This window comes from Martes martes (genome assembly GCF_963455335.1).
Source record: "Martes martes genome assembly, chromosome: 15".
NCBI lineage: Eukaryota > Metazoa > Chordata > Mammalia > Carnivora > Mustelidae > Martes > Martes martes.
The window spans coordinates 41,215,962-41,242,890 of NC_137903.1; the positions used below are offsets into that span (position 1 = coordinate 41,215,962).

General features: G+C 36.0%; 2 protein-coding genes across 3 annotated transcripts in view; both read left to right on the plus strand.

The window, feature by feature from the left end:
* RABGAP1L (RAB GTPase activating protein 1 like) overlaps nucleotides 1-26,929 on the plus strand; it is a 757,100-nt gene that overhangs the window by 267,522 nt on the left and 462,649 nt on the right. The window lies entirely within an intron of this gene.
* On the plus strand, nucleotides 1,513-2,857 carry GPR52 (G protein-coupled receptor 52; the record flags this gene model as incomplete). The annotated part of the gene is made up of 1 exon (XM_080824394.1): nucleotides 1,513-2,857. The coding sequence occupies one exon, from the start codon at nucleotides 1,513-1,515 to the stop codon at nucleotides 2,596-2,598; it is 1,086 nt and encodes a 361-aa protein (XP_080680520.1). The 3' UTR covers nucleotides 2,599-2,857.

The following is a 26,929-nucleotide window of genomic DNA, read 5'->3' on the forward strand; positions in this document are numbered from 1 at the left end:
TCTTGATGCTTTAGAGGTATTTTAAAATAAGACCATCTTATAACCTACCTAATGGCCCCTGTATTAATTGAGCATTTGCTCAAAATAGAACACAGTAATAGAAGAGGCATTTTCTTAACATATGGCTGCTATGTAACTGCAAATATAACAAAGAAGGTAATTTTCCACTTTCAGAAGATTTAGTCGAAGTAATGATCTAATGTGTTAATCCTCTGATGAAAATAGAAGAGATCTAGAAACAGAGACTACGAAGCCTACTAGGAATTCCTGAGTAATAAATAATGGCAGCATTTCTGGTCAAAGAAGCTCAGTATATAGGAAAGTTTCTAGTGCCTGAATTTCATGTATCCCTACATATATATGTGAGTTATAGGTGTGCTTGTGAAGGTGAGAATAACTTTGAGCTATGTATTTTATGATCATGCTCCATTGTAAGGAAGGAGGCATATCAGATAATGAAAGTTACTTTCAGTTAATGATGCTGAAATTAATAACAGTTATTTATTTTCCCTCAGAAAAGGAAAAAGTATAAATTACATTGTTGGTGGTAGCACTAGTAATTGTGATGGACTAAAGCTGTTTTCATCTGAATGCTTAGAAGATTGCATGCAGAATTAAAACTTTAAAGTTTATCATCTTTTGTCAGGTGTTAACATTGTATATAATATATACAATGTTATATTGTATTTGTATATTATCTTCCCTACTGGAAATAGGCTTTTATTTCCTCGTGAGAGTTATAAGGCAATCTGGAGTCTTTTACCTCGGTTCTGCTCCTTTGTGCCCAAGTAGAGCTGAGTCTTTTAGAATTAACCTTGTGTCTGTGTTTTTGGGGGTGTGTGTAGGGGTTAGCTCTTTTGAGAAATGAAAGAGAAATAGATCATAAAGTTGATCCACCAGCACCAAACCCTGAACTGAGCCCAAAGACACTCTTTGCTGCAATGAACTTTTTCTTAGATTTGCAACTAGATCTTAGATCTTAATTATTTAAATTGTAAAATATGAATCCACTTCTCATCATAGATGAAGCAGGAAGCCTGAGACAATTTAAGACTCTTCTTTTCTCATTTGTTCTAGTTGATCCCTAACAAACTACCTTTCTGAGGAGACCAAACAGCCCACAAAGGCTTTTCTTCCCTTGGCAATAGATTTTTTTTTCTTTTTGCAGATCTAATTTTTCATAGTGCAGGGTAATAAGAAATCCATTTTCTCTAGAAGTGCCTGTGTCTTGAGAAAGTTGTTTGAGAGCACCGGAGGAAGCTAATCAGTGACCTTTTTTCACCTCCTTTCTAGCTTACCTCCCTTTCTTCCCCCCCAAAAGTTGAGATGTGTCACTGCTGCACTGAGCTGATGAAGAGGCTTGAGCACTCTCTGGGAGGCTTAGCTGTGACAGAAGCGCTGCCGCTGTCTCCTGAAGCTGATCCCAAGACACTAATGTGCAGAGTTTAACACATGCTGGACAGGGCACCTGCTTGCTGGAGCCACGGCTGCACGCTCCCTTAATTCCAAGCCATGAATGAATCCAGGTGGACTGAATGGAGCATCTTGAACATGAGCAGTGGCATTGTGAATGTGTCTGAACGTCACTCCTGCCCACTTGGATTTGGCTACTACAGTGCAGTGGATGTGTGCATCTTTGAGACCGTTGTTATTGTCTTGCTGACATTTCTAATCATTGCCGGGAATTTAACAGTCATCTTTGTCTTTCACTGTGCTCCACTCCTGCACCATTATACCACCAGCTACTTTATTCAGACGATGGCATATGCTGATCTTTTCGTTGGAGTGAGCTGCTTGGTTCCTACTCTCTCACTTCTCCACTACTCCACAGGTATCCATGAGTCACTGACCTGCCAGGTTTTTGGATATATCATCTCCGTTCTAAAAAGTGTTTCTATGGCATGTCTTGCTTGCATAAGTGTGGACCGCTATCTGGCAATAACCAAGCCTCTTTCCTACAATCAACTGGTCACCCCCTGTCGCCTGAGAATTTGCATTATTTTAATCTGGATCTACTCTTGCCTAATTTTCTTGCCTTCCTTTTTTGGCTGGGGGAAACCAGGGTACCATGGTGACATCTTTGAATGGTGTGCCACCTCTTGGCTCACCAGTGCCTATTTTACTGGCTTTATTGTTTGTTTACTTTATGCTCCTGCTGCCTTTGTTGTCTGCTTCACTTACTTCCATATTTTTAAAATTTGCCGGCAACACACCAAAGAGATAAATGACCGGAGGGCCCGATTTCCCAGCCATGAGGTGGATGCCTCTGGAGAGACTGGACACAGCCCCGACCGTCGCTACGCCATGGTTTTGTTTCGGATAACCAGTGTGTTTTACATGCTGTGGCTCCCTTATATAATTTACTTTCTTCTAGAAAGCTCCCGGGTCTTGGACAATCCAACGCTGTCCTTCCTAACAACCTGGCTTGCTATAAGTAATAGTTTTTGTAACTGTGTGATCTATAGCCTTTCCAATAGTGTTTTCCGGCTAGGCCTCCGAAGACTGTCCGAGACAATGTGCACGTCTTGTATGTGTGTGAAGGATCAGGAAGCTCGAGACCCCAAACCTAGGAAGCGGGCTAATTCCTGCTCCATTTGAAGAGAACTATATAGAAATCAGATGTAATCCGATTGGGGTTTTGGATTGTATTCTTGATTCATCTGGAAATTTGCCACTAGAGAAATATTTACTTGAATAGTTGACTATGAGATGGAGAGACGAGAGGTTTCTTTTTTTTTCCCTCTTTATCCACGGTGGTGGTGGGGGGAACTAGAGAAGAGAATGTATAGAGGGCAATCTCATGAGATAATTATAGTGTGTGAATATAAATGTACAGTAATAGCAAAATTAAGCACTGAGGATGAAAAAAATATTGAAAAAAGTATCTCAGATCTTCCACAGGACATGAGCAAAGCCCCTCAGCATCTCTGTCTTCTCTGACTGAGCTCTCCCCTCTGTCTTTGCCTCTCATTCCGTCTGTCTCTGTCTCTCTCCCTCTCTTTGTGTTTGTGGAAGTTACTTACATAAATTGCCCTTTATAGGAAAATGCTACATATTATATATGTGGCAATGTACTTTTTTTTTTTTTTTGCATCAAAGCATACTTTTACACATACGAATCTGCAATCTATAAGTGGTTTCTCCATGAAGGATGCGTAGTAAGCATTGTGTTTTATTACCTGCCACATAACCCTTTTGCTTGTGTTTTTATACTATCCACAGCGTAAAATTTCTGCTATAAACAAAAAGAAACAGTATTTTTGTTCTGGCTAAAATTATGCTTAGTGCCCCCCCCCCTTTCTGACAGCCTGCTCTTTCTTTTTCTCTCCATTTTTCTTGATCTGCATCCTTCGGTACCTTAATCCAAAAGTGTCTTAGCTAATAAAGAATCTACCATAAAAAGCAATCATAATGTTAAATAATCTATTCCTTCCAACAAAGCAATCTATAGCTCGTTTCAGATATTGTGTTAAATATTCTTAATAGCTTTTGTAAACATTTTTATCTTGTTCCTTTTCATTCAGTTCATGTGCCCAAAGTGGGTTTTTTTTCCTTAATAAAGCCTTGTTTTTCTTTAAGAAAATCCACAAATAATTCTAATGCAGACGCATAGTATTTATCAGAAGTGAGGTATTGATTGCCCTTCGGACCACACTCCATGTGTCCCACTTTCCTTTCCCCCTTAAGAGTAAATATTAATCTTTTTGTGTTAGGTCTACAAAGCTTAGTGTTGCGTCCACCAATCATTTGTATGATATGCATTTGCATATACTATATTTTTTACAACAAAGAAAATGTAAATTATATCATGTGATCTGTGCCTAATGTTTTCTTAGCACAATATATAGATCAATGTTGCTTAAGTCATCAACATTGGAAAAAATATACAAAAACTTCTTTGAAGAGAAAAATACTTTTGTGTAGTTGTTATTTAGATATTTATATTAGACCAAGCTGCATTCTTAGTACTGCTGAGAATATGATATACTTAATTATCAAATACAGGTAAGAGCTGTCAGTATTTTCTTTTGTAATGATCTGTTTTCATATGCAAAGATTAAATTAACTTATTTTTTAGTGTGCTACATGGAATTGTATAATAAATTGTCAGGGGTTTAGATGTAGCAAAATGGCATTTGGGGAATTAGTAGTGAAGCAGGTGTGAGTGGTAAAACATCTAAATCTTACTTTTTTACTATAAGTTTCCTGCCTGACAGATATTTTAAAGTTTATATCAGACTACTGAGTATTTTTCTTCTCAGCATTTTGATTTCTTCGTTTTATGAAATGCATTTAATGAAATGTGCCTATGACTTCAAATTGGAAGCCAACTGTGTTTGCACACCAGTGGTTTGACTTCAGAGGTCCTTTAATAGAAAATGTCATCATTTTATTGAGGTTGTTCTGAACCCATGTATATTTTTAAACATGTAAGAAAGGTTTAAAATAAAGAATAAAATAGTATTCTATATATCAAAATCAGACTTTGTTTCAGTTTAATAAACACTCACTTAGAATAAGAGTTTGCTTGTTTGGGAATCAAAATTTAATTGTTTCACATTTCTGTGGTTTGGATTTTGTATATTCTTATCTCTGTTTGCCAGTGACATCTTGGATAAGTTGAGATGAGCCTTTTAGGTTCAGACCAGTTCAAGGAAAACAAAATTCAAGAAAGCATAATACTTCTAACTTTTCAGCTGCCACAAATAGAGTCTTCAACATGATATGCCTTATTTGGGAATCATATTTTTATTCCTTTAGTTTTGTGTGTAAATATACTTAGAAAGGATTCAGTAGGTGTCTGTAGAGGAAACCTGAGGCTGCGTTTATTGCATTTTCCTCTTCTGGCTTTTCCTTTTGATAATTAATAACAATTTGTGTCCAATTTTAACAGTGTTAAGTTGTACATATATTATAACATTTAATCCTCATTATACGCCTTTCAGATAGGTACTGTTATTGTTCTTATCCCAGAGATGAGCAAACTAAAGAAGGGTGACTAATGCCAGGTCACTTGGTTAGTCAGTAACGGAGGTTCATTCACACTCAGCTGGGTTGGAGCCAAAGCCTATGCATTGAACCACTGTGCTCTACTGCTTTTTTCTTTTCTCTTCTTTTCTCTTCTTTTCTTTTCTTTTCTTTTCTTTTCTTTTCTTTTCTTTTCTTTCTTTCTTTCTTTCTTTCTTTCTCTCTCTCTCTCTCTCTCTCTCCCTTCCTTCCTTCCTTTCTCCCTCCCTCCCTCCCTTCTTTTCTTTTCTTCTTCTTTCTTTCTTTCTTACATTTCCTCAAAAGCCTTCACACCTTTGTACCTCTGTCTATACCTTGTCCTTACAAAATTTCTCTGAGTTTTCTTTTTCCTTGCCTAAATCTTTTGCTTTAGTCCTTTCCATGTTTTGTGATATCATTTCCCTTGATCTTACACATTTCTTTTATTAAAACACCAATTTAGTGGGCCCAAACTTGCCAGTTTACTCTATCATCAAACTGAAGCCTCAGGACATAGCATTTCCTTGACATTGCCTTTATTCACATTTGTTAAGTTTTTGTTGAATAGTTTCTTCGGATCTCTATAAATTTCTTATAGGAAAAGAAAATGTTTGGTGAAGGAGAGTAGAGAAGGAAAGCTTTACTGTGGGCTACAAAGGGAGCCTCTATAAGGCAAGTACTAGGTTTAGAGTTTTCATTTTTTATCATGTTTCACGTGCAACTCGAAGGCAAGCCACTTAACTTCCTTTTGACATATTTTAATGTGTTTATATAATAAGATAATACTTATTTTGAAACTACTCTTCTTTAGATTAATGTGTTTTAAGAATAGAAAGCGTAACCATTATTCTCATCATTATATTGTATTCAGTGGTAATTATCCAATTTGGTTCTAAGTGACAACCAAACAGTAACGCTGTAGTTTATTACTGGTAATTCTATTATCTGTAGAGCCATTTTTTTAAAAAAAGATTTTATTTATTTAACAGAGATCACAAGTAGGCAGAGAGGCAGGCAGAGAGAGGAGGGGAAGCAGGCTCCCTGCTGAGCAGAGAGAGCCTGATGCAGGCCTCCACCCCAGGAACCCAAGATCGTGACCTGAACTGAAGGCAGAGTCTTAACCCACTGAGCCACCCTGGCGCCCCCTGTGGAGCCATTTCTAAAGTTACGTAGTGTTGGAAGCCTTTATAACCCACGTGTATGAAATCTAGACTGAAATCCTGGCCTGCAGAAGCCATTTGGCCCTAGGTAAGCTACCAAGTCCTCAGTTTTCTCATCAGTAAAACCCAGAGACTTAGACCTTACTGTTAACACTGGATTTGAGGACTGAACAAGGTAATGTAGTCTATGTGCCCAGCATGGGTCCTGGCTCATAGAAAACGTTCAGAAGGTGAGCTCCTTGTTTCATTGTGGCTGCTATATTTGTTGCCATCACAGTTTAAAGATCACTAATTCCAATTTAAGAAAGTTACATTTTATAACAGAATTAATCCATTGAGTTTAAGAGTTTCCTGAAATGGCATTTTTTTTTTTTTTTGGTATCTGTTTAAACTCAGATTTTGGCTTAAATTCAAATGTTTTTAAATATAGAGAGCTTCCATAATTTCTGAAAGCTCATTTTCCAGGAATGTTATTCATGAAGACATTTGAGATTAAGGATAAACTAGCAAACAATTGTTGGGAAGATTCTGAGATTGACTTACCTTCTTACCTGAATGTATTAAAAGATGCCTAAACATTTTTCTTTTGTCAGGTTGGCAGTAGTAGGAACAGATTGTTCAGGAATGTTTTGCCATCTGTCTTTACATTTTAGTTTTCTTGACTTACTGAAATGGAATCCAAGGTATTTTGTTATATACATGTTACCTGGAAGATACAAAGATGAACCAGCAGGTTCCTTGTACATATAGCACTGATTCATAAGTTTAGGAATAAATGAAGTTGTTGCCTTAAAGGACTTTCTTCTGTCTCTCTCCACCCTGGGAGGTAATCATTAGAGATGAAAAAGATGTAAATGTGCAATAAATAGAGGAGGTTAAGATGCGAAGAATTTGCTAGTACAGTATGTTCAGATTGGGCCATCACAGTGCACAGGAGCTTATGTTACCAAGTTGATATGATATTCTGATGTGTAGATTTCAACAGGTGCTCTTCTCCCTGAACAAAACTTTTTTTTGGATTAAGAAGAATATGTAGAAAATGGCATACTCTACAACCAAATATGTAGACACTGAGGAAAACTGAAATGATTAGAAAATTTAAAAAAAAACAGATTCCCTTTTCATTGTTTCTTGTAAATGGGTTTATCCAGTGCTAGTTTTGCTCTATTAATTTAAAATAATCGTAACCTTGTTTAATAGTATAAATGGTTGTGTTTTAAAATATTAAAAGTGATGTGATTGGGTCTTCTTTATTCATGTCCTGTTTAATTTTTTTTTTTTTTTAGAATGAACAGTTACTTCTTTTTATAGTCAGAAAAAGAAAATTGTTCTGTTAAAAAGAACACTGAGGGGTGCCTGGGTGGCTCAGTTGGTTACGTGCCTCTGGCTTAGGTCGTGATCCCAGGGTCCTGGTATTGAACCCATACTAGACTCCCTGCTCAGCGGGGGGTCTGCTTCTCCCTCTCCATCTGCCCCTCTCCCCCACTTGTGCTGTCTCTCTCTCTCAAATGAATAAATAAAAATCTTTAAAAAGAATGTTGGAAAAAAAAGAATGCTATTTTAAAAATATTTTGAGGGGCACCTAGGGTTAAACGTCAGACTCCTGATTTTGGCTCGAGTTGTGAGACTGAGCCCCAAGGCTGGCTCTGCGCTCAGCATGGAGTCTGCTCAGGCCTCTGTCCCTTCCTCCACTCCTGTGCACACTCCCTCTCTCAAATAAGTCAATAAATCTTTTAAAAATATTAAAATATTTCAACATTTTGCAAAACAGTTTTGTTGATTCTACAAGTAACATTATCCAATTATGTCTCAGTATTTTTTTTTTGAGTCTGTATAGTTTTCTTTTTTTTTAAGTTTTTAATTCCAGCTAGTGAACACATAGTATTACGTTAGTTTCAGGTGCACAGTATAGTGATTCAGCAGTTTTATATGCCATCCAGTGCTCATCACAGGTGCACTCCTTAATCCCCATCATGTACTTATCCCTCTTCTCTGTAACCATCAGCTCTCTACAATTAAGAGTCTGTTTCTTGATTTGTCTCCCTCATTTTCCCCCTTTACTCATTTGTTTTGTTTCTTAAGTTCTGCATATGAGTGAGATCATATGGTGTTTGTCTTTCTCTGACTTACTTTTGCTTAGCATTGTACTCTCCAGCTTCACCTATGTTGTTGCAAATGACAGGATTTCATTCTTTTTACGGCTGAATAATATTCCATTATATGTAATGGAATATTTTATATATGTGTGTGTGTATATATACATAATCTCCTTCATATGTGTATATGTATATACATATATATATCTCCGTGTGTGTGTGTGTGTGTGTGTGCGCGTGTGTATAATCTCCTTCATCCATTCACTAATCAGTGGACACTTGGGCTGCTTCCATATCTTGGAATCTGTTGTAATCTATTGTAGACTATGCTGCTATAAACATAGGGGTGCATGTATCCCTTTGAATTAGTGTTTTTGCATTCTTTGGGTAAATACCCAGTAGTGCTGTTGCTGGATCATAAGGTAGCTCTATTTTTAACTTACATGCTGTTCTCTACAGTGGCTGCACCAGTTTGCATTCTCACCAACAGTGCCAGAAGGTTTCTTTTTCTCTACATCCTCACCAACATCTGTTGTTTTTTGTGTTATTGATTGTAGCCTTTCTGACAGGTGTGAGGTGATAGCTCATTGTAGTTTTGATTTGCATTTCCCTGATGGTAAGTGATGATGAACATCTTCTCATGTGTCTGTTGGCCATCTAGATGTCTTCTTTGGAGAAATGTCTGTTCATGTCTTCTGCCGATTTATAACTGTATTATTTGTTTTTTAGGTGTTATATTAGTTCTTTATATATTTTGGATACTAACCCTTTTATCAGATATGTCATTTGCAAATACCTTCTTCCATTTCAGGTTGTCTTTTAGTTTTGTTGATTGCTTCTTTTGCTGTGTTGAAGTTTTTTATTTTGATGTAGGTCCAATAATTTATTTTTGTTTTTATTTCCCTTGCCTTGGGGACCTAGCTAGAAAAAAGTTGCTATGGTCAGTGTCAGAGACATTACTGCCTTTGTTCTCTTTTAGGATTTTTATGGTGTCAGGTCTCATATTTAGGTTTTTAATCCATTTTGAATTTACTTTTGTGTAAGGTGTAAGAAAGTGGTCCAGTTTCATTCTTTTGCATGTTGCTGTCCAGTTTTCCCAACACCATTTGTTCAAGAGACTGTCTTTTTCCCATTGGATATTCTTTCCTGCTTTGTCAAAGATTAATAGTATAGTTATGGGTTCATTTCTGGGTTTTCTATTCTGTAATGTTGATCTGTGTCTATTTTTGTGCCCATGCTGTACTGTTTTGATTACCACAGTTTTGTAATATAACCAGAAGTCCAGAATTGTGATGCATCTGGCTTTGCTTTCCTTTCTCAAGATAGCTTTGGCTTCAGGGTCTTTTGTGTTTCCATACAAATTTTAGAATTGTTCATTCTAGTTCTGTGAAAAATACTCTTGGTATTTTGAAGGGATTGCATTAAATGCGAAGATTGCTTTGGGTAATGTAGACATTTTAACAATATTTGTTTTTCTAATCCATGAGCGTGAAATGTCTTTCCATTTCTTTAAGATAGTCCATATAGTTTTCTGATTTCTGTAACATTTACTTCAGAGAAAATTTTCTGAGAAATTTGATTCAATATTAGATATTCTTGAGTTATTTTTGCTTTTTTTTTTTAAAAGATTTTATTTATTTGATAGAGATCACAAGTAGGCAGAGAGGCAGGCAGAGAGAGAGAGGAAGGGAACCAGGCTCCCTGCTGAGCAGAGAGCCTGATGCGGGGCTCGATCCCAGGACCCTGAGATCATGACCTGAGCTGAAGGCAGAGGCTTTAACCCACTGAGCCACCCAGGCGCCCCTATTTTTGCTTTAACACAATGAATACAAATATATCTTTGAATGCAGTACAAACTAATGCAATGAATGCATTGCAGCAAGAAATGACTAGTGCACTTATCTGAGGTTATACCAGACATAAATAGTTGTTCATGTATAAACTCTGTAAAATAAAACTGTAAAACTTTACTTGTGTTCCTAAGAGAGTTTCAAGTTTAAAATAGGTATTGTTAGATTATGCATTTTATACAAATAGCCTTTTTCATAGTTATTTTGTTTACTCTTTCTAGAATTTTACAATTAAAAATATTAAATTGGTAAAATTGGTATTATAAGTGACAGATTTGGGGAAGATTAAAAGAATTTCTGAAAAAGCAGGTAAAAAATCCTGAAAATCCTTGTTTAACTTTTAAGATATTTAAATCTAATTTAAGTTAAATTATATTTACATTTTTCTTATATTTATTATTTTGTCAAGGAAAGGATGATTCAAATTTTGGTTTTTGGAATTGCTTGAAGTTACCAATTTTAAAATAGATCGTAATTTCCTGTTTGTAAGAAAATAACTTCTGTATAATGTATACCTAGGTTTAGATATAATTTGTATTGAAATTTAAAATTACAGTGAGAGAGACTTTTTTTTTTTCTCATTTCTACCAAGATCTTTAAACTTTACTGGATTTCTAGGTATTTTTATTTGGAAAGAAATCTGGAAAAGTACATTTTCATATATTTATGATGTCATGTTACTAAGAGGGTCTTGTGATAGCTTCTGTTATTTCAGTCATCAGTTTCATGTATCAGCCCTTTTTCTAGATATGATTTAATATTTAACAATTGAACAGACTTAAAATTAGAGGACTATATTGGGATTTACTTTTATAAATTTTGAAGTCCAGGACATCCGTTGGTAGCATAGGGACAAATAAAGGTGAGGTAGGGGGCAGGAGGTTGTTGCTTTTATCACATCATAAACTTAGGGGGGAAAATTCTGGCATTTTTGGTGTGCAGTCATTGTAGTATGTTTAATTACTTTTGCAATAATTCAATGCACACATCTTCTGTAGAAGACATATTAGGATTTGAAGCCTCATTCTTGAGCAAGATTACCATAATGTCCCAGTTTGGAATATTACTTGGGATATCTTCAAGTGATTCAGTGTACCATGAGGAAAATGGAGACACATGTGTGCCTCTACTATCAAATCTGAGTTTTAAAAAATTATTAGAAAAGTTCAAGTAAAAAATTGAAAAAAACTTGAAGTGCTTTTTGAACATGTGTAATAAATGTCCTTGACATTATGAATTAGGTGTATTCTAAAAGCTTCGGTGAGTAGGCACTATCTCATTTCACATACAGATATCTGAGATAAGATTTTTTTTTTAATATTTTATTTATTTGACAGACAGAAATCACTACTAGGCAGAGAAGCAGGCAGAGAGAGAGGAGGAAGCAGGCTCCCCGCAGAGCAGAGAGCCCGACGCGGGGCTCGATCCCAGGACCCTGGGATCATAACCTGAGCCGAAGGCAGAGGCTTTAACCCACTGAGCCACCCAGGCACCCCTGAGATAAGATTTTTAAGTGACCCTAACAAGATCATACAGCTAGACAGAGATACTGAGCACATGCCTTGTGTAGCAGTAGTTTTATCTGTGATAAGGCTCTTGAATAATATATTTATTAATGACTGGTGGTCGAATGACCTGACCCTTCTCTCTTGAGTAGAAAATGAAGACTTATTTTGTTGAATAAGTTGAATAAATTTCTTTGCGAAATTTTAACTTTTAACGTATGAAGGGGGAACGATTACCTTTAAATTAACTGTATGTTGCAGATGGGATTTTGAGATCATGGAAAATGTTTTTTTTTTTTTTTTAAGATTTTATTTATGTATTTGACAGACAGAGATCACAAGTAGGCAGAGAGGCAGGCAGAGAGAGAGGGGGGAGCAGGCTCCCCGCTGAGCAGAGAGCCCGATGTGGGGCTCGATCCCAGGACACTGGGATCATGACCTGAGCCGAAGGCAGAGGCTTTAACCCACTGAGCCACCCAGATGCCCCGATATCATGGAAAATGTTAATAAGATATATTATTAGCTCTGCTCATTGCTTTGATATTTCTTAAAACAATTTCTAGCCCATAGAGGACAGATGAAAATTTTTATCTTTTAAAAACACAACAGTCATCTGCTAAATATATTAAGATATATAGACTGAATTGAATAGTATTAGCTGTGTATTTGAAACCCTAGAATGATGAAGAACTGCCAAAATCACACTATCTTTATGTAAAACTGCTTTTGAAAAGTAAACATGTCATAGCCATGCACTTTATATTCTGAATGTTCTTCGTAATGGGTTTGCAGTATGGCTGAAGTCATCATAGGATGGGTTTTTCTGAAGCATTATGATGTAAAAGGTTTTGACATTTCTGGCTATAGTGCTTTATATACGTTTTGTGTTTCGTATATAAAATAATACTCAGGAAATCAGAGATCAGTCTGAATCAGTGATGTTTTATTTTATTTCATTTTTAAATATTTATTTAGAGAGAGAGAGCACGCAGAAGTGGGAGGGGCAGAGGAAGAGGGAGAGAGAATCTCAACCAAACTTCGTGCTGAGTGTGGAGCCCAATGAGTGGCTCCATCCTATGACCCTGAGATCACAACCTGAGCCGAAAACAAGAGTTGGATGCTTAACTGACTGACCCACCCAGAGATCCCATGAATTAGTGACATTTTAAATAAAACCTTTCTAATATATGATACAGTTTTATTTCAGTGAAATATTACGGTTACAGAAAAATTAAAGGAACTCAATTTAGGCTAAAACAGGATTGTCTTTTGAATGTCCTTAGATGAAACATTTCCTTAGTTTCTAGTATATGCAGCAGTTGAAGTAAATAAATTCAATTGAGTTATTTGAAAAGTTTATTTTCTTACAAATTTAAAATTTCTCTGATTGTTTGTGACTACTTAATTTATAGTACTGATTAAAATGGCTTGCAAGGTGAGTCATTACATATTACAAATTATTGAAATCTTAATTCACATTCCATATTGACAAATTAGGGCAATAAATATTTATTTTGTTTTATGTCCAGAATATAAATTGTGGTTTGTAATACTCCTTGATGCTTTTAGATCCAAAGAATAACTTATTGAATTGTGGGAAGGAAGCAAGAGGGCAGATCATCTAACTTCCAGGATTTGAGGGAGAGTTTGCAGAAAAGTCTTAGGAACAGTACAATAGATTGAAGAATTAAAGGGACCAGTGCATTTAAAAAGATGAACTGACATAAATATTTGGCTACATGTTTAGATTCTGAAGTCTCAGAGGATAGCTTGGGGTATTTGAGAAGTTATTAAAGTGAAAGGAAGGGCAATGTTCAATATTCAATATAATACAAAAACATTGTGGGGAAACTTCAAGATGCAGTATATTACAAAGAAAATGTTTTTTTATATGATTTAAATCTGATTAGAGTAAAGTAATTAGTTTAGGTGTAAAGTACAAGCTTTGAGACAGGACAGAAACATTAACATGGGTAGATACAGCTTGAGGGATTGCATATGGGACACATTCTGTCATCCTAGACCACTACCTCTTAGATTTGTTTTTTTTCTAATAATTTGTCACCTGGTTATAGGTGAATCTGTCTTTATGAAGGCTATCTTTATGACAGGTTTTAACTTGTTTTAACTTGTCTGTCAATCAAGGTAATCATATGATGTGAACCTGATATTTATTTATTGGTTCTTTACTTATTAGGTTGTTACTGTATGTGAGGGACTATACTAAATTCTATGCAAGATCATGAGATTCACAAGTAAAACAGATTTTTGCTTCTCCAAGAACATGTAGACTATTAGGAGATATATGGACTACATATATATAACTGTAGTCTAAGACAGGAGTTGACAAATTAAAGCCCACTGCCTACTAATGTTAATAAAGTTTTCTTGAAACATAACTGTGCCCATTCGTTTATATATTGTCTGTGACTGCTTTTGTACCACAATGGCAGGGTTGAATTATTGTGACAGATTTTGTCTTATAAAACCTAAAATATTTACTATCTGACCCTTCCAGGAAAAAATTTCCTGACCTTTAGTATAAGACATTATAAATATCTTTTTTTTTTTTTTTAAGATTTTACCTGTTTATTTGACAGTGAGAGAGAGACAGTGGAGAGAGGGAATACAAGCAGGGGGAGTGGGAGAGGGTTTGGCAATCTTCCCGCTGAGCAGGGAGCCTGATGTGGGGGTAGATTCCAGGACCCTGGAATCATGACCTGAGTTGAAGGCAGATGCTTAATGACTGAGCCACCCAAGTGCCCCTATAAATACTTTCTATATGGTATCACATAGTAATAGAATGTTGTACTTTTATAATTACTAAGGATCTCATAAGGATGATTGCTAGTTTCAACCTGATTCATCCAGACATCAGGAAAATTTCTAACATGTAGGAAAAATGCTAGATCCAACTAATGGTGTTTTAAACTAATGTATCAGAAAGTTTTGGCTTTTCTTAAGTTTAGTCAGATGGGCTAGAAAATGAATGAATGATCTTGATGTTTATATCAAAGATGTACTTTGGTTCATTATGATAAAAGCAAACACTTAGATATGCTTTATATGTGTCAGCTACTGTTCCAAGTCATTGAGGTAGGAGAGCCATTATTTGAACCTATATAGTCTAGCTGAACACCTCAATAATTTATTTGTCATATATTTTCTGTCAAAAATGAGTAGGAATATTACTCAGCCATAAAAAAGAATGAACTCTTGCCATTGGCAATAACATGGATGGATCTAGAAGGTATAATTCTAAATGAAATAAGTCAGAGAAAGACAGATACTATATGATTTCACTCATGTGGAACTTAAGAAAAAAAACAGAGAAAAAAAAAAGAGACAAACAAAGAAACAGACTCTTAACTATAGAGAAGAAACTGGTGGTTACAAGGGAAGTTGGTGGTTGGGATTAAAGAGTACACATAATCATGATGAACTCTGAGTAGTGTACAGAATTGTTGAGTCTCTATATTGTACACCTAAAACTAATATAAGACTGTATGTTGGGCACCTGGGTGACACAGTTGGTTGAGTGTCTGATTCTTGGTTTTGCCTCAAGTTGTGATCTCAGGGTTTGGGGTTGAGCTCCATGCTCAGTATGGAGTCTGCTTGGGTTTCTTTCTTCCTCTGCCCTTCTGCCCCTGCTTGCACATGCTTTCTCCTTCTCTCTCTTTCTCTCCAAAATAAATAAATAAATCTTAAAAAAAAAAAAAAAGACTGGATGTTAAGTATACTGAAATTAAAATTAAAGCTTAATAAAAAAATACTAAAAAAAACCCAAATGAATAAAGAAAAAAGGCAAACAAGACTTTTTTTTTTAAAGACTTTATTTATTTGGGGGAGAGAGAGAGAGAGAGAGAGAGAGAGCATGAGAGGGGAGGTCAGAGGGAGAAGCAGACTCCCCATGGAGCTGGGAGCCCAATGCAGTACTCAGTTCCATGACTCCAGGATCATGACCTGAGCCAAAGGCAATGGCTTAACCCACTGAGCCACCCAGGCACCCAAAACACCATACACTTAAATATAGAGAACAGACTGGTGGTTACCAGAAAGTAGGTGGATGGAGAGATGAGTGAAAGGCAAAGGGGAGAAAGAGCACACTTAGTGAGTGATGAGCACTCACTGAATAATGTTTAGAATTTTTGAATCACTATATGGTACGGAACTAACAACACTGTGTTAATTATAGTGGAATTAAAAAGAAATAATTTTTTTAAATGAATAAGATATTTTCACATAAAGCTGAATAATAAACAACAACAAATTGTCAGGTTTCCATTAGTTTGATTTGAAGTGAAAGCTCTCCAGAGGATCATTGGGTCTTGTTGCCTGTTTCAGAAGAGTCGATGGACTGCAGGGTGCTGAGAGAAGAACTCGAGGATTTCTTACAAACTAATTTAGGTGTTAGGATATTGTCTGTACTTCTGCACATATTTAGCAACTTGCTTTTCATAATAAGCTCCTTTTAGTATCAGACAACTCTATAAATGCAGGAGTTCTAGCAAATCACTATAGACTTATCTCTAAGTTCTCATCCTTTTTATGTAACTGATTTCCCCCTTTCATCCTCAATCAAGGTTTATTTTAGGTGTTTTTGTTTTTAATTTTTAAAGTCATCTTCTTAAGGAAATATAGAGAATATATAAAAGGACAGAAAAGAGAATAAATCACCCATAATTCTATTATCTGTATATAATTAGAATAACTTTTCATTTTTTTTCCATTCCATTTTTTTCAGTATGGATTAGAACTTTTGTTTTTTAAATCAAGTGTGTGTGTGTGTGTGTGTGTGTGTGTATGTGTGTGTTAAAGATTTTATTCATTTATTTATTTATTTTAGAGAGAAAAAGAGAGTGGGGGGAGGAGCAGAGTGAGAGGGACAAATAGAATCCCCACTGAGTGTGGAACCCGTTGCAGGGCTGGATCCCGAGGCCTTGAGATCATGACCTGAGCCGAAGGCAAGAGTTGGCCTCTTAACTGACTGAGCTGCCCAGGTGTAGCTCTATGTAAAGAATTTTTAAATGCATTTATTTATTTATATCTTAAGCGTTATTCCATGTTACTGCATACTCTTTATAAGCATCTTTATAAATGAAACTTTGTCTGTATTTAGTATTATTTTCCTACAGTTTTTAAGAAAGAGAAATACTGAGTCAAACTGTGCGAAGATATTTTAAGATTATTTGCATATATTGCCAGTTGCTTTTCAAAGGGAGTGAGCCAGTTTTCCTTCACACCAGTAACTATCAAACTAGGTTGTTTCACTACAAACTTGCCAGCAGCAGTTCTATGTTAACAAGTAAATTAAGGTAATTAATTTTTCACTTTATTGCCTCCTAGCCCCTATTAGAGGTTGCTTTGTTAATGTGGTTTTTTTATGGTATTTTTCTTCCCCACTTAAAAAAAAAAAAAGTAACTAGGATGGGTCTGCTCCGCTACATTTAAACCAAAGTGCCCAACTCTTTATTTAAAAATCTTTGAGTTCAAATCATCTTCTCACTTTTATTAGCTTACCATTTACTTTATGCTTATGCTTTGTGAATATAAAACACTGAATTCTGTCAATGCTATTCTCCCATTGTTGGTGCTATTTTCAGCATTGCCTGTTTCTTTGTATGCTGTGTGTGCTACATGACCACTTCTATAGTGGAGTTTGAGATAGATTTAGAACATTTTTTCCATTGTACTCTTCATCCTCTAGCAGTAATAACCCTACTGGCCTTTCATTGTAGGGGAGATCTTTTTGTAATTGGAGACTTTCGAACTCAGCATCCTTGGAATGCATGTGGACATCAAGACATCAGCTCTTAAGGGCTGAGAACCCCAAGCCTAGTTTTGATACTGAAGATTTCCCTTCAAAACCTGGGTACAGTTCCCACAATGATGACCTAAGCTGTGGTAAGCAATTGAGTGGCTTTACCACTTTGGAGAAGTCGTACCTGGGGTGGATGTCTAAGGGGCAGGGGGTGCTTCTAAGTCTTTTCTCCTCATTGTGTCTTTTCCATCTATTTCCTCAGAGTGTTTTGTATACAGTGATTGTTTATTTGTTGAGCTGAGTGTACTCTCTATATAGTAAGTCATGTATTTGGAGTGGAATTGAGTGAAATTGTCCAGATTTGGGTCTCTCCTCCTTTCCCCACTCAACTCAGTTGATGGTGTGGTTGGACTGAAGATCATTTCAAAATCTTTTTCCCCTCTGCCTTTTTAGTAGAGTGTAAATGGGGAAGTATGGAAAAGAGTATACTATAAGAGTTGAAAGATTATTTAATACAGGTATCATTTAAGATAGGTATCCATTCTGATTTAATTCTTCCTTCCACAGTTTGCATTCAGTACATTTACAGGCTTTGAATGTGTGTTTTTAAAGAGGGTAAATGCACTTTGAGGTAGCTTTGGATTTGGGATAACTTTTATTTATATTCAGCTGAAATGAATGTCTTTCTGATTTCTTTCCATCATGATTAGAAAGAATTAGGGGCACCCGGGTGGCTCATTCAGTTAAGCGTCTGCCTTTGGCTCAGGTCATAATCCCAGGGTCCTGGGATAAAGCCGGGGGTTGAACTCCCTTGGAGTGGGGAGTCTGCTTCTCCCTCGCCCTTTGCCCCTCCCCCCCACCTTGTGCTCCTGTGCATGCACACGCTCGCTCTCTCAAATAAATAAATAAATAAATAAATCTTTTTTAAAAAAAGAAAATGAAAATTTCTAGTTTGCCCAAGAACCTTCTGTATCCATTAGTAGAACCGTTGTTTCTTAGAAAAGTCTTCTCTTATTCTTGAACCATTCATTACTCGTAAAATACTGTTTTGAAGCTCATCACCAGCTTTTCCCTGAATGTGCTCTAATATATCCTTCTTTAAATGGTGCTCAGAGCTGAATATAATGTTCTGTATGTGATGTGGCCATTAACAAAAGAGAATGAGGTTATCATTCTTCCTTCATTTATATAACATACTGCTATTTATTCAGCACGGAAATAAATTAGGTACTTTTGGTAGTTATAAATTATCACTTAACATATTGAGTTTATTTCAATAAACCCTTAAGTCTTTTTTGCACCTGCTTAATTGTGTGTTCCTTCTTCCTACATGTACAATAGTTTGTGGGGTTTTTTAAGCACAATTTTATCTTTATCTCCTTTAAATTTCATCTTGTTAGAGTTGGCTCAGTTGTTCCAGCCTTTTAAAAACTTCTTTGTTATCTTCCAATGTATTCATTAAACTTTTGCCATTTACAAATGTGATGAACATTTTTAACATGTAACTCCAGATAATTAACGTTTAAAAAAATCAAACAATCTCAAACTATATTGGTCATGGGTCCCCGGAACTCCCAGGTTTGGTGATTTGTTGGACTCCTAAGATTTAGCATATGGTTGTCTTGTGGCTAAGATTTATTACAGCAGAAGGATACAAAGTAAAACTAGCAGAGGGAACCAGACAGATTTAGGAGTCTTCTCCCAGTGGAGTCATAGCACACACTTCATTCCTCCAATGAGTTGTGACAACATGCACAAATTATTGAGTACCAGTGAGGTTCATTAGAGATTTAGCGCTCTAGGATTTTATTGGAGACTGGTCATGTAGGCACCCTCTGCCTTGTGCCAACCCAAATTTCAGACTTCGAGAAGGAAGGCCGGTATTTAGCATAAACCATATTGTTTGCACAAACAGACCAGGCATGGTCATTTAGGGAAAGTTTTATATCAGGGTGGGAAACTGTTGACCGGCAATGTTCCCAGAAGCCAACCCAGGGCCAGCCATGCAAGGAGGCTATTCCGTGAGTGAGCAGCGGTCGCAGGCCTGCTGTAGCAACTCCTCTCTACACATTATGTTATGTTGTCATTTGCTAGAATATATGTCTAGTTTAAGTTTTTTTCCCCATTTTTTAAAGATTTTTATTTATTTATGTGACAGAGAGAGATCACAAGTAGGCAGAGAGATGGGCAGAGATAGAGGGGAAGTAGGCTCCCTGCCGAGCAGAGAGCCCGATGGGGGACTCGATCCCAGGACCCTGAGATCATGACCTGAGCCGAAGGCAGAGGCTCAACCCTCTGAGTCACCCAGGCGTCCCTAGTGTAAGTTTTTAGAGTCTTGGTGGGATACAGTTTCTTAGAGTGTAGACCAGGGGGAGTCTTTGGTTTTTTTCATGCTCATAGAAATAACTTTGAACTTAGGACTTTCTGATGAGGTTAGACTTGTTATTTTTATAGCAGTAGAACGTCCATCTGAAATACTTTACCACTTACGTTGATTTATTCTAAATAACAGTTTCAGTTATATGATTTGATAAGAATATTTAACGTTTGTCTCTCCTTTTTCCTCTTGATTACTAATTGTGAAATATTTACTGATTTTTCAGATTCCAGACTTCCAAATATCTAAATTATAGAGGTGCTATACAACTTATAGAACCTAATTTTCCTCTAATTTTTATATTTATTTTGACATTGTTTATGATTGTGTAAGGTTGAGAAGAGAGTTCGTAATAACAATAACAACAAATCACAGTTTAGAAAAGGAACAACTAAATCTTCATAATTTAAATTTCATGTCTTATGATGTCCTCTTTAAGTTGATGCAGAAAGATACTGTTTATTTTAGAAGATCAGGGAAAAAACCTTTTTTCACTATGTGAGAAGTGCTTGATTTGGTGTAATACAAATAGGTATTTTGGACTTTTCTAAAATATATGTTTTTTCCTAAACTTATACTATATGTTGAATTATTCATTTTTAAAAGAACAAGAAAAACTGTAAGTCTTTTTGCTTATCCACTTAGCAAATCAAATTTAATATTCGATTATTTGATATAATTTGCTATAAGAAATTTTATCATTTTCATTCTGAAACTACATTTAAAATACAGAAAGATTTTAATACATATATCTTTAACATATGGAATGTATTTTGCAGGGGATTTTTAAGAATGCCTTTCAGTGGAGATTTTTTTTTTAATTTTATTTTTTACTTATTTATTTTTTTAAAAAGATTTTTATTTATTTATTTATTTGTCGGAGAGAATGAGGAGTGAGCGTGAGCACAGGCAGACAGAGTGGCAGGCAGAGGCAGAGGGAGAAGCAGGCTCCCTGCAGAGCAAGGAGCCGGATGTGGGACTTGATCCCAGGACGCTGGGATCATGACCTGAGCGAAGGCAGCCGCTTAACCAGCTGAGCCACCCAGGTGTCCCTCAGTGGAGATTTTTAAGAAGATGAAAGATAATGACCTTTGGAGTTTTTATTTAAGTACAATTCTGCCCAAGGACAAATGAATGATTGGTTGACATTTAAAAATGATCCTTACAGAGATATAATTTTTTCATGCTCTCCCCATCCCTAATTTATTGTTCTTTTTGAATATTTCCACAGAAACCTCATACATTCTCAGGGATTGAACTACCATCCTTTTACTAATGATCTGAAATGGAGCTCCCTAAATCTGGCCTTGAACCTGTTCTTCAGTCAAATGTATCTAGCCTTCCTATTCTGGATTTCTCATAAAAATTGAGACCCAAAGAGTTACATGAGGAATTCATTATTGCCAGCTTCAACTGACCATTTCTCTTTTGTTTTCTTATTAATTTCACTGGTACCAGTATCTTCCTAGATTTCCAGCTTGCCAGTCTCTATATTTAATTAACACTCATTTAAAAAATAATTATTTTTCAGGGACACCTGGGTGGCTCAGTCGGTTAAGCCGATGCCTTCAGCTTGGGTCCTGATCCCAGGGTGCTGGGGTCGAGTCCCGCATCGGGCTCCTTGCTTGGCAGGGAGCCTGCTTCTCTCTCCACCTCTGCCTACCACTCTGCCTGCCACTCTGCCTGCCACTCTGCCTGCTCGTGTGCTCTCTCTCTCTGAAAAATAAACAAAATCTTTAAAAAAATAAATAAAATAAAAATAAAAATAATTATTTTTTTAGAGTTATATTTTTAAAGATACCAGAGCTTTTTTCTTCTCCTTCTCTTCCCATTTCATTTCATTCAAAATCAAATTTATACTGATTCTTTTATTCCTTTTTTTTTTTTTTTTGTACTGATTCTGTCTACTGCCTTTTAAGATACCTTTTCTGAGTAATGACTTTAATTTGTTTTGGTCTTCATGTATAGTTTTATCATATTCTTTTTAAAAAAATATGTATTTATTTAAATAATCTCTATACCCTTCATGGGGCTCGAACTCACAACCTTGAGATCAAGAGTTGCTTGCTCTTCCAGCTGAGCCAGCTGGGCACCCCTAGTTTTATTATATTCTTAATGTACTTTGAGTCATGGGAGTTTTAGGTTAACTGATAATTTATGGACACAGCCTTTACCCCTAAGAATCCTTTCATAACTAATAAGGTGTCCTCTTCAATTGTTACACAGCTCTGTGACTTAAAAGATGCTTCCTAGGGCACCTGAGTGGCTCAGTTGGTTAAGCAACTGCCTTTGGCTCAGGTCATAATCCCGGAGTCCCAGGATCGGGTTCCACATTGGGCTCCCAGCTCCATGGGGAGTCTGCTTCTCCCTCCGACCCTCTCTCCTCTCATGCTTGCTCTCTCTCTCTCTCTCTCAAATAAATAAATAATCTTAAAAAAAAAAAGATGCTTCCTAATTGTGAATCCAATTCTTCTTTGTTGAAATGTCCACCATTTTGATGCTATGTCATCTCTCAGGAGAAAAACAGAAATAACTCATCTCCCTTTTTAACATGACTCTTCTGATATATGAAAATTGCTTTTATATCTTTCTTCTCTTCCCAGATTAAGTATCTTTATTTTCCCACACTTGCCCACTTGGTCCATTCAGTAAATATTGGACACCTCTTAGGTACATGTCACTCTTTGAAATACTTGGAATATGGCAGTAAACATGAATGGTTAGCTCTCTTTTGTCATAAGGCTTATGTCAAAATAGAGGTAAACAAAAAGTATTTCGAATTAAAACACTGACAAGTAAAAAATAAGATAATTTTGGACTTTAATAAATGCCATGAAGAAAATTCATTGGTTATAGGATAGCGAGGGCATGGGGATGGGAGGCTACTTTCTCCGTTTACTTTGGCTTTCAGATGTCCCATCATCTTGGTTGGCCCACTACAACAATATGCTTCAGCTTTGGCACCTTCAGATCCCTAAAATGATGGAATTCTGACCTGTTAATGTCCTCTCTGTACATAGGAAGGTGGAGGCTTCTTAATTATGGTTGCGATGAAGCTGTTTGGACTATGATATCAATAAGGCCACTATTAAAAAGGAGAACACAAAAATTTACACCTTTAGGGTAGTTGTTGGACTTAAACATAGTATTCTCTGGCTTAGTATGAACTTTCATAGTACAACGAGACTAGTAGTTGCTGTATCTAGACAACATGCTTCCATTAGGGCAGTCTCAGATAGGCTTATCTGTTTGAACGTCAGTGTTACCCTAGTTTTGTAGTGAACTTTTCAAGTCTGTTGTTTTTGAACTATTTTTCAACCAGATTTTTTCTGTTCTGTACTTGGGAAATCAATTTCTTGAATCTTATTGCAGGGTTTTACAGTCATCCCTATAAAATTTAATCTCACTTAGTAGCCCTTCCTTTTAGTTTTATGTGATCTTTTTGAATCATGTTACAGATTTGAAAGCTTACCCTCTCTGTTGTCTTTCAAGTCAGCAATATTGACTTAAACAGAAGAGTACCAGGAACAGAACTTAGCAAAAGGCTCCTTCCAGTGGATTTTGCTTTATTTAGTTAGCACATTTTGAATATGGCTGTATATCTGTCTCTAGCGCTACTTAATATCTGGTTCGCATTTTATCTAGTGTTAATATCTAGTTTTGTTTTCTCCCCTCTCATTTTCAGTCATTTCAGATCATTTCATGAGATGTTTCCTAAAGAAAATGAAGCATTGTTGTTCAGCCTGCATTCCAGAGTCAAACCGATTTGGATTTTTAAAAATTATTTTTTTAACATATAATGTAGTATTAGCCCAGAGGTACAGGTCTGTGAATCGCCAGGTTTACACACTTCACAGCACTCCCATAGCACATACCCTCCCCAGTGTCCATAACCCAGCCACCCTCTTCCTACCCCCATGCCCTAGCAACCCTCAGTTTGTATTGTGAGATTAAGAGTCTCTTACAGTTTGTCTCTCTCCCGATCCCATCTTGTTTCATTTCTAATTTGGATTTTAATTGTTTCTCCTGTCCCTTGTTCTCTGTGTAATACTGGGCATGTTACTTAACCTCTTTGACCCTTGGTTTCCTAATAATTGTACCTGTTTCATGGGGCTATGTGAGATTATGAATATAAATCACCTGTTGTGGTGCCTGGCATATAGAAGATTTTGATAAATATTGGCCGCATCAGCTGGAGTCATTCTTGACAGTCCTGAAGAAATTAAATATATTCTATCTTGGGCTTTCTTTTTTATTTTATTTTTTTTTTAATCTTGGGCTTTCTTGATCTTAACTACTTTAAGTGCGTGTGCACATACACAAATATACACATAGCCCGATTTTTACCATTTCTTCTTAGAGATGGGTAGTGTGGATCACCTTTGTTTTTTAAGTATTTTAAGTCATTTGTCTAGAATTTTACTAGGTGAAGCATCAACCTTACCATCTCCGGAATTCATACTTTCTTCGAAAGTTTAAACTTTGTCTTCTCTCTAGTCATTTATTCTCTTTTTGGTGGTCACAGTTCCTCAAGGAGTAGATACTAACACTGAACTTGTAATAGCTACCTTGGTTTATCTTGGAGCCTAGTCAAAAATGAGACCTGGGCATGGGATGCTGAAGGTATTGCCAGGCTAGTTCATTCACTTAGTCATGGTCCTTGGGTCTCTGGTAGGACAGAGAATAGAATTGTCTAGAGGGGGAAGAGAGATGACACAACACAAGTACTGTATAATAAGTACCATGAAAATGTCTTCATGTGTATTATTTTATTTATCCCTTTTAGTGACTTCATTTCACAGCTGAGGGAACTGAGCATCAGAATTCAAATCCCTACTTCATCTCACATCTACTAAGTGGTGGCATCTCTAGAAGTTGAATCCGGTTTTGTCTGATACCAAAACCATGTCCCTTCCTGTCCAATATATGCTGCCTGCCCCTGTTCCCCTGCTGTTTGGCAGTTAACATTATAGGGACATGTATATCAAACTGACCCACTCTTCTTTCACTAGGCATTGGGAAACCAGTAAAGGATTGGTATAGAGGAGAGTTGCGAAGTCAAGAGAATTGATAAGGTCGTGACTAAAATTGGCACATTTCCCCTATATAGGAAAATTTGAGCATTATAGCGGTATTATAAAATCATGGAATCTTAAGGTTGGAAGAGACCTTTTTGGTCATGAGTTCTGTTTTCTAACCATGTAACAGTCATATGCGGGATGTATTGTAAGGAGGTTATTTATTTATTTTTTTGTATCTGAAATACTTTGTGATTTAAGATCAATTTTTGCCTTTATTATACTTCTCTATAATACATTGTATTTTAGAAGTTTCTTTGTGTTTCTGTAATCTAATGGTTACACAAACTTGTTATACATGAAAAAGGATAAGTGAATAGAAATTTTAGAATTCTTTTTCCATACATGAGAGATACTATGAAGGGCATATCTTTAGTTATCATAGAGGGTTCCTAATGACTTATGTTAAAGTTCTGGAAGAGAGTTTTACACACAAATAAGTGAAGGTAGGTTGATTTTGTGTTAAATAATTCTGCGTGTGTGTGGTTTATCAAAACTTCTAAAATAGTTTATTTCACGTTTCTCTCAGCCATATTTACAGAAAAATTACCTTATAATATTAAAGTGCAAATAGAAATACTCATTATCTAACATTCTAATATTATAATTTTTCCAACTTTATTGAAGTATAATTGACAAAACAGCATATATTTAAAGTGTGTTTTTTTTTTAAGTAAGGATTCATCCTGTTTGATCTTGGTCAATGATGGATTCGTATTCTATACTGATTTTTAATCTTGCAGTGTTACAACAGAAAACATTGTCATTATCTAGTTCTTTTTTAAAGAAATGTGAAATTTTAAAAGTTCCTTAACATGCAGTAGACAGACATTTTTCTGTAAATATCTGTGAATTTATCAGTGAATTTCAAATAGTGGTTAATTATTTAGGCTAATATTGGACATTATTACTCTAAAGAATCTACAGAAAAAATTTAAAAAGAGAAGAAAGAACAGACATTGACATATGTATGTATAAAATCAATCCAATAATCTTCTAGAACCTTAAGTTCTGTGGGGGGCAGGGACTTTGTTACATTCACCACTGTAATCCTATTGTCCAAAATAATACGCCGCACATGATAGGTGTATAGTAAGTATTGGTAGCAACACTGCTATCTTGGCTCTACAGATGAGTGTTATACTAAAAATGAGGGGGATACTTTTGCTTTTGAGTAGATTACATTGCTAACTATTTGGCGGCTTTGCTTGAATACTTCTAAGAATTTGTGTTTTCTTCCTCCTAAATTTCTAGATGCTATTAGCAAAGTGTTTTACACAAAACCTAAGAACAGAGCACCCTTATTTGGGGTAACTGTACCAAACACATGCTTGTGTGTGTTTATGCTCATGTCTTTTTATCTGAAATGAGAAAAATTACAGCTGTGACTGTTTAACAGCTTCTCATAAATTAGATTAAATCCATGACTTCATTGGCATTGTGCCGTTGCCGAGTTAATTAGTCTCAAAGTTGGATTTTGCCTATACATTTGTCTCATTTTCCTAGGCAAGAGTTAAGAGGGCTGACACTGTATATTAAGCTTTTTTGTGTTCCCTGAGCTAATTAGTACAGTGGCTTATACACAGCAGATATTTAAAGAAAAATACCCTGATGTCTTGATACTGATTCAATACAAGGGCGTTTCAGCCACTTTGCGTGGATTTCTTTGGGAAGGATCTACTAGGATTTGAAATTTCTATTTAGTTTTTAAATTTCTATTTATTAAATTTCTGTGTAGTTTTTGTGTGTGTGTTTAAATTCAGTCATATTAGCACTTCCATGTCTTCTTGCTGGAACTCCTTTTTAGTGGAATGTGATTATTGCATTAATGATATATTAGTTGTCTTGGAGAATTGACATTCTTTCTAGGTGAATTAAAAAATTTATTGTAAGCCTCTGATGTGAGTCAACCTGGAGACAAAAGGTGATATTAAGATGACATTCACCTTCTCTAGTAGGGAAGGAAGGTAAAAATACTCAGCTTGCTTTCAAATACCCAGGATACCTGTTAGGGAGTAATTGATTTAGGGAAGTGAAAATTTCTTTATATATTAGAAATTTTGCTAAATTAAGCAATGGCCATGGTCACCAAACTGTGGAAAGAACCAAGATGCCC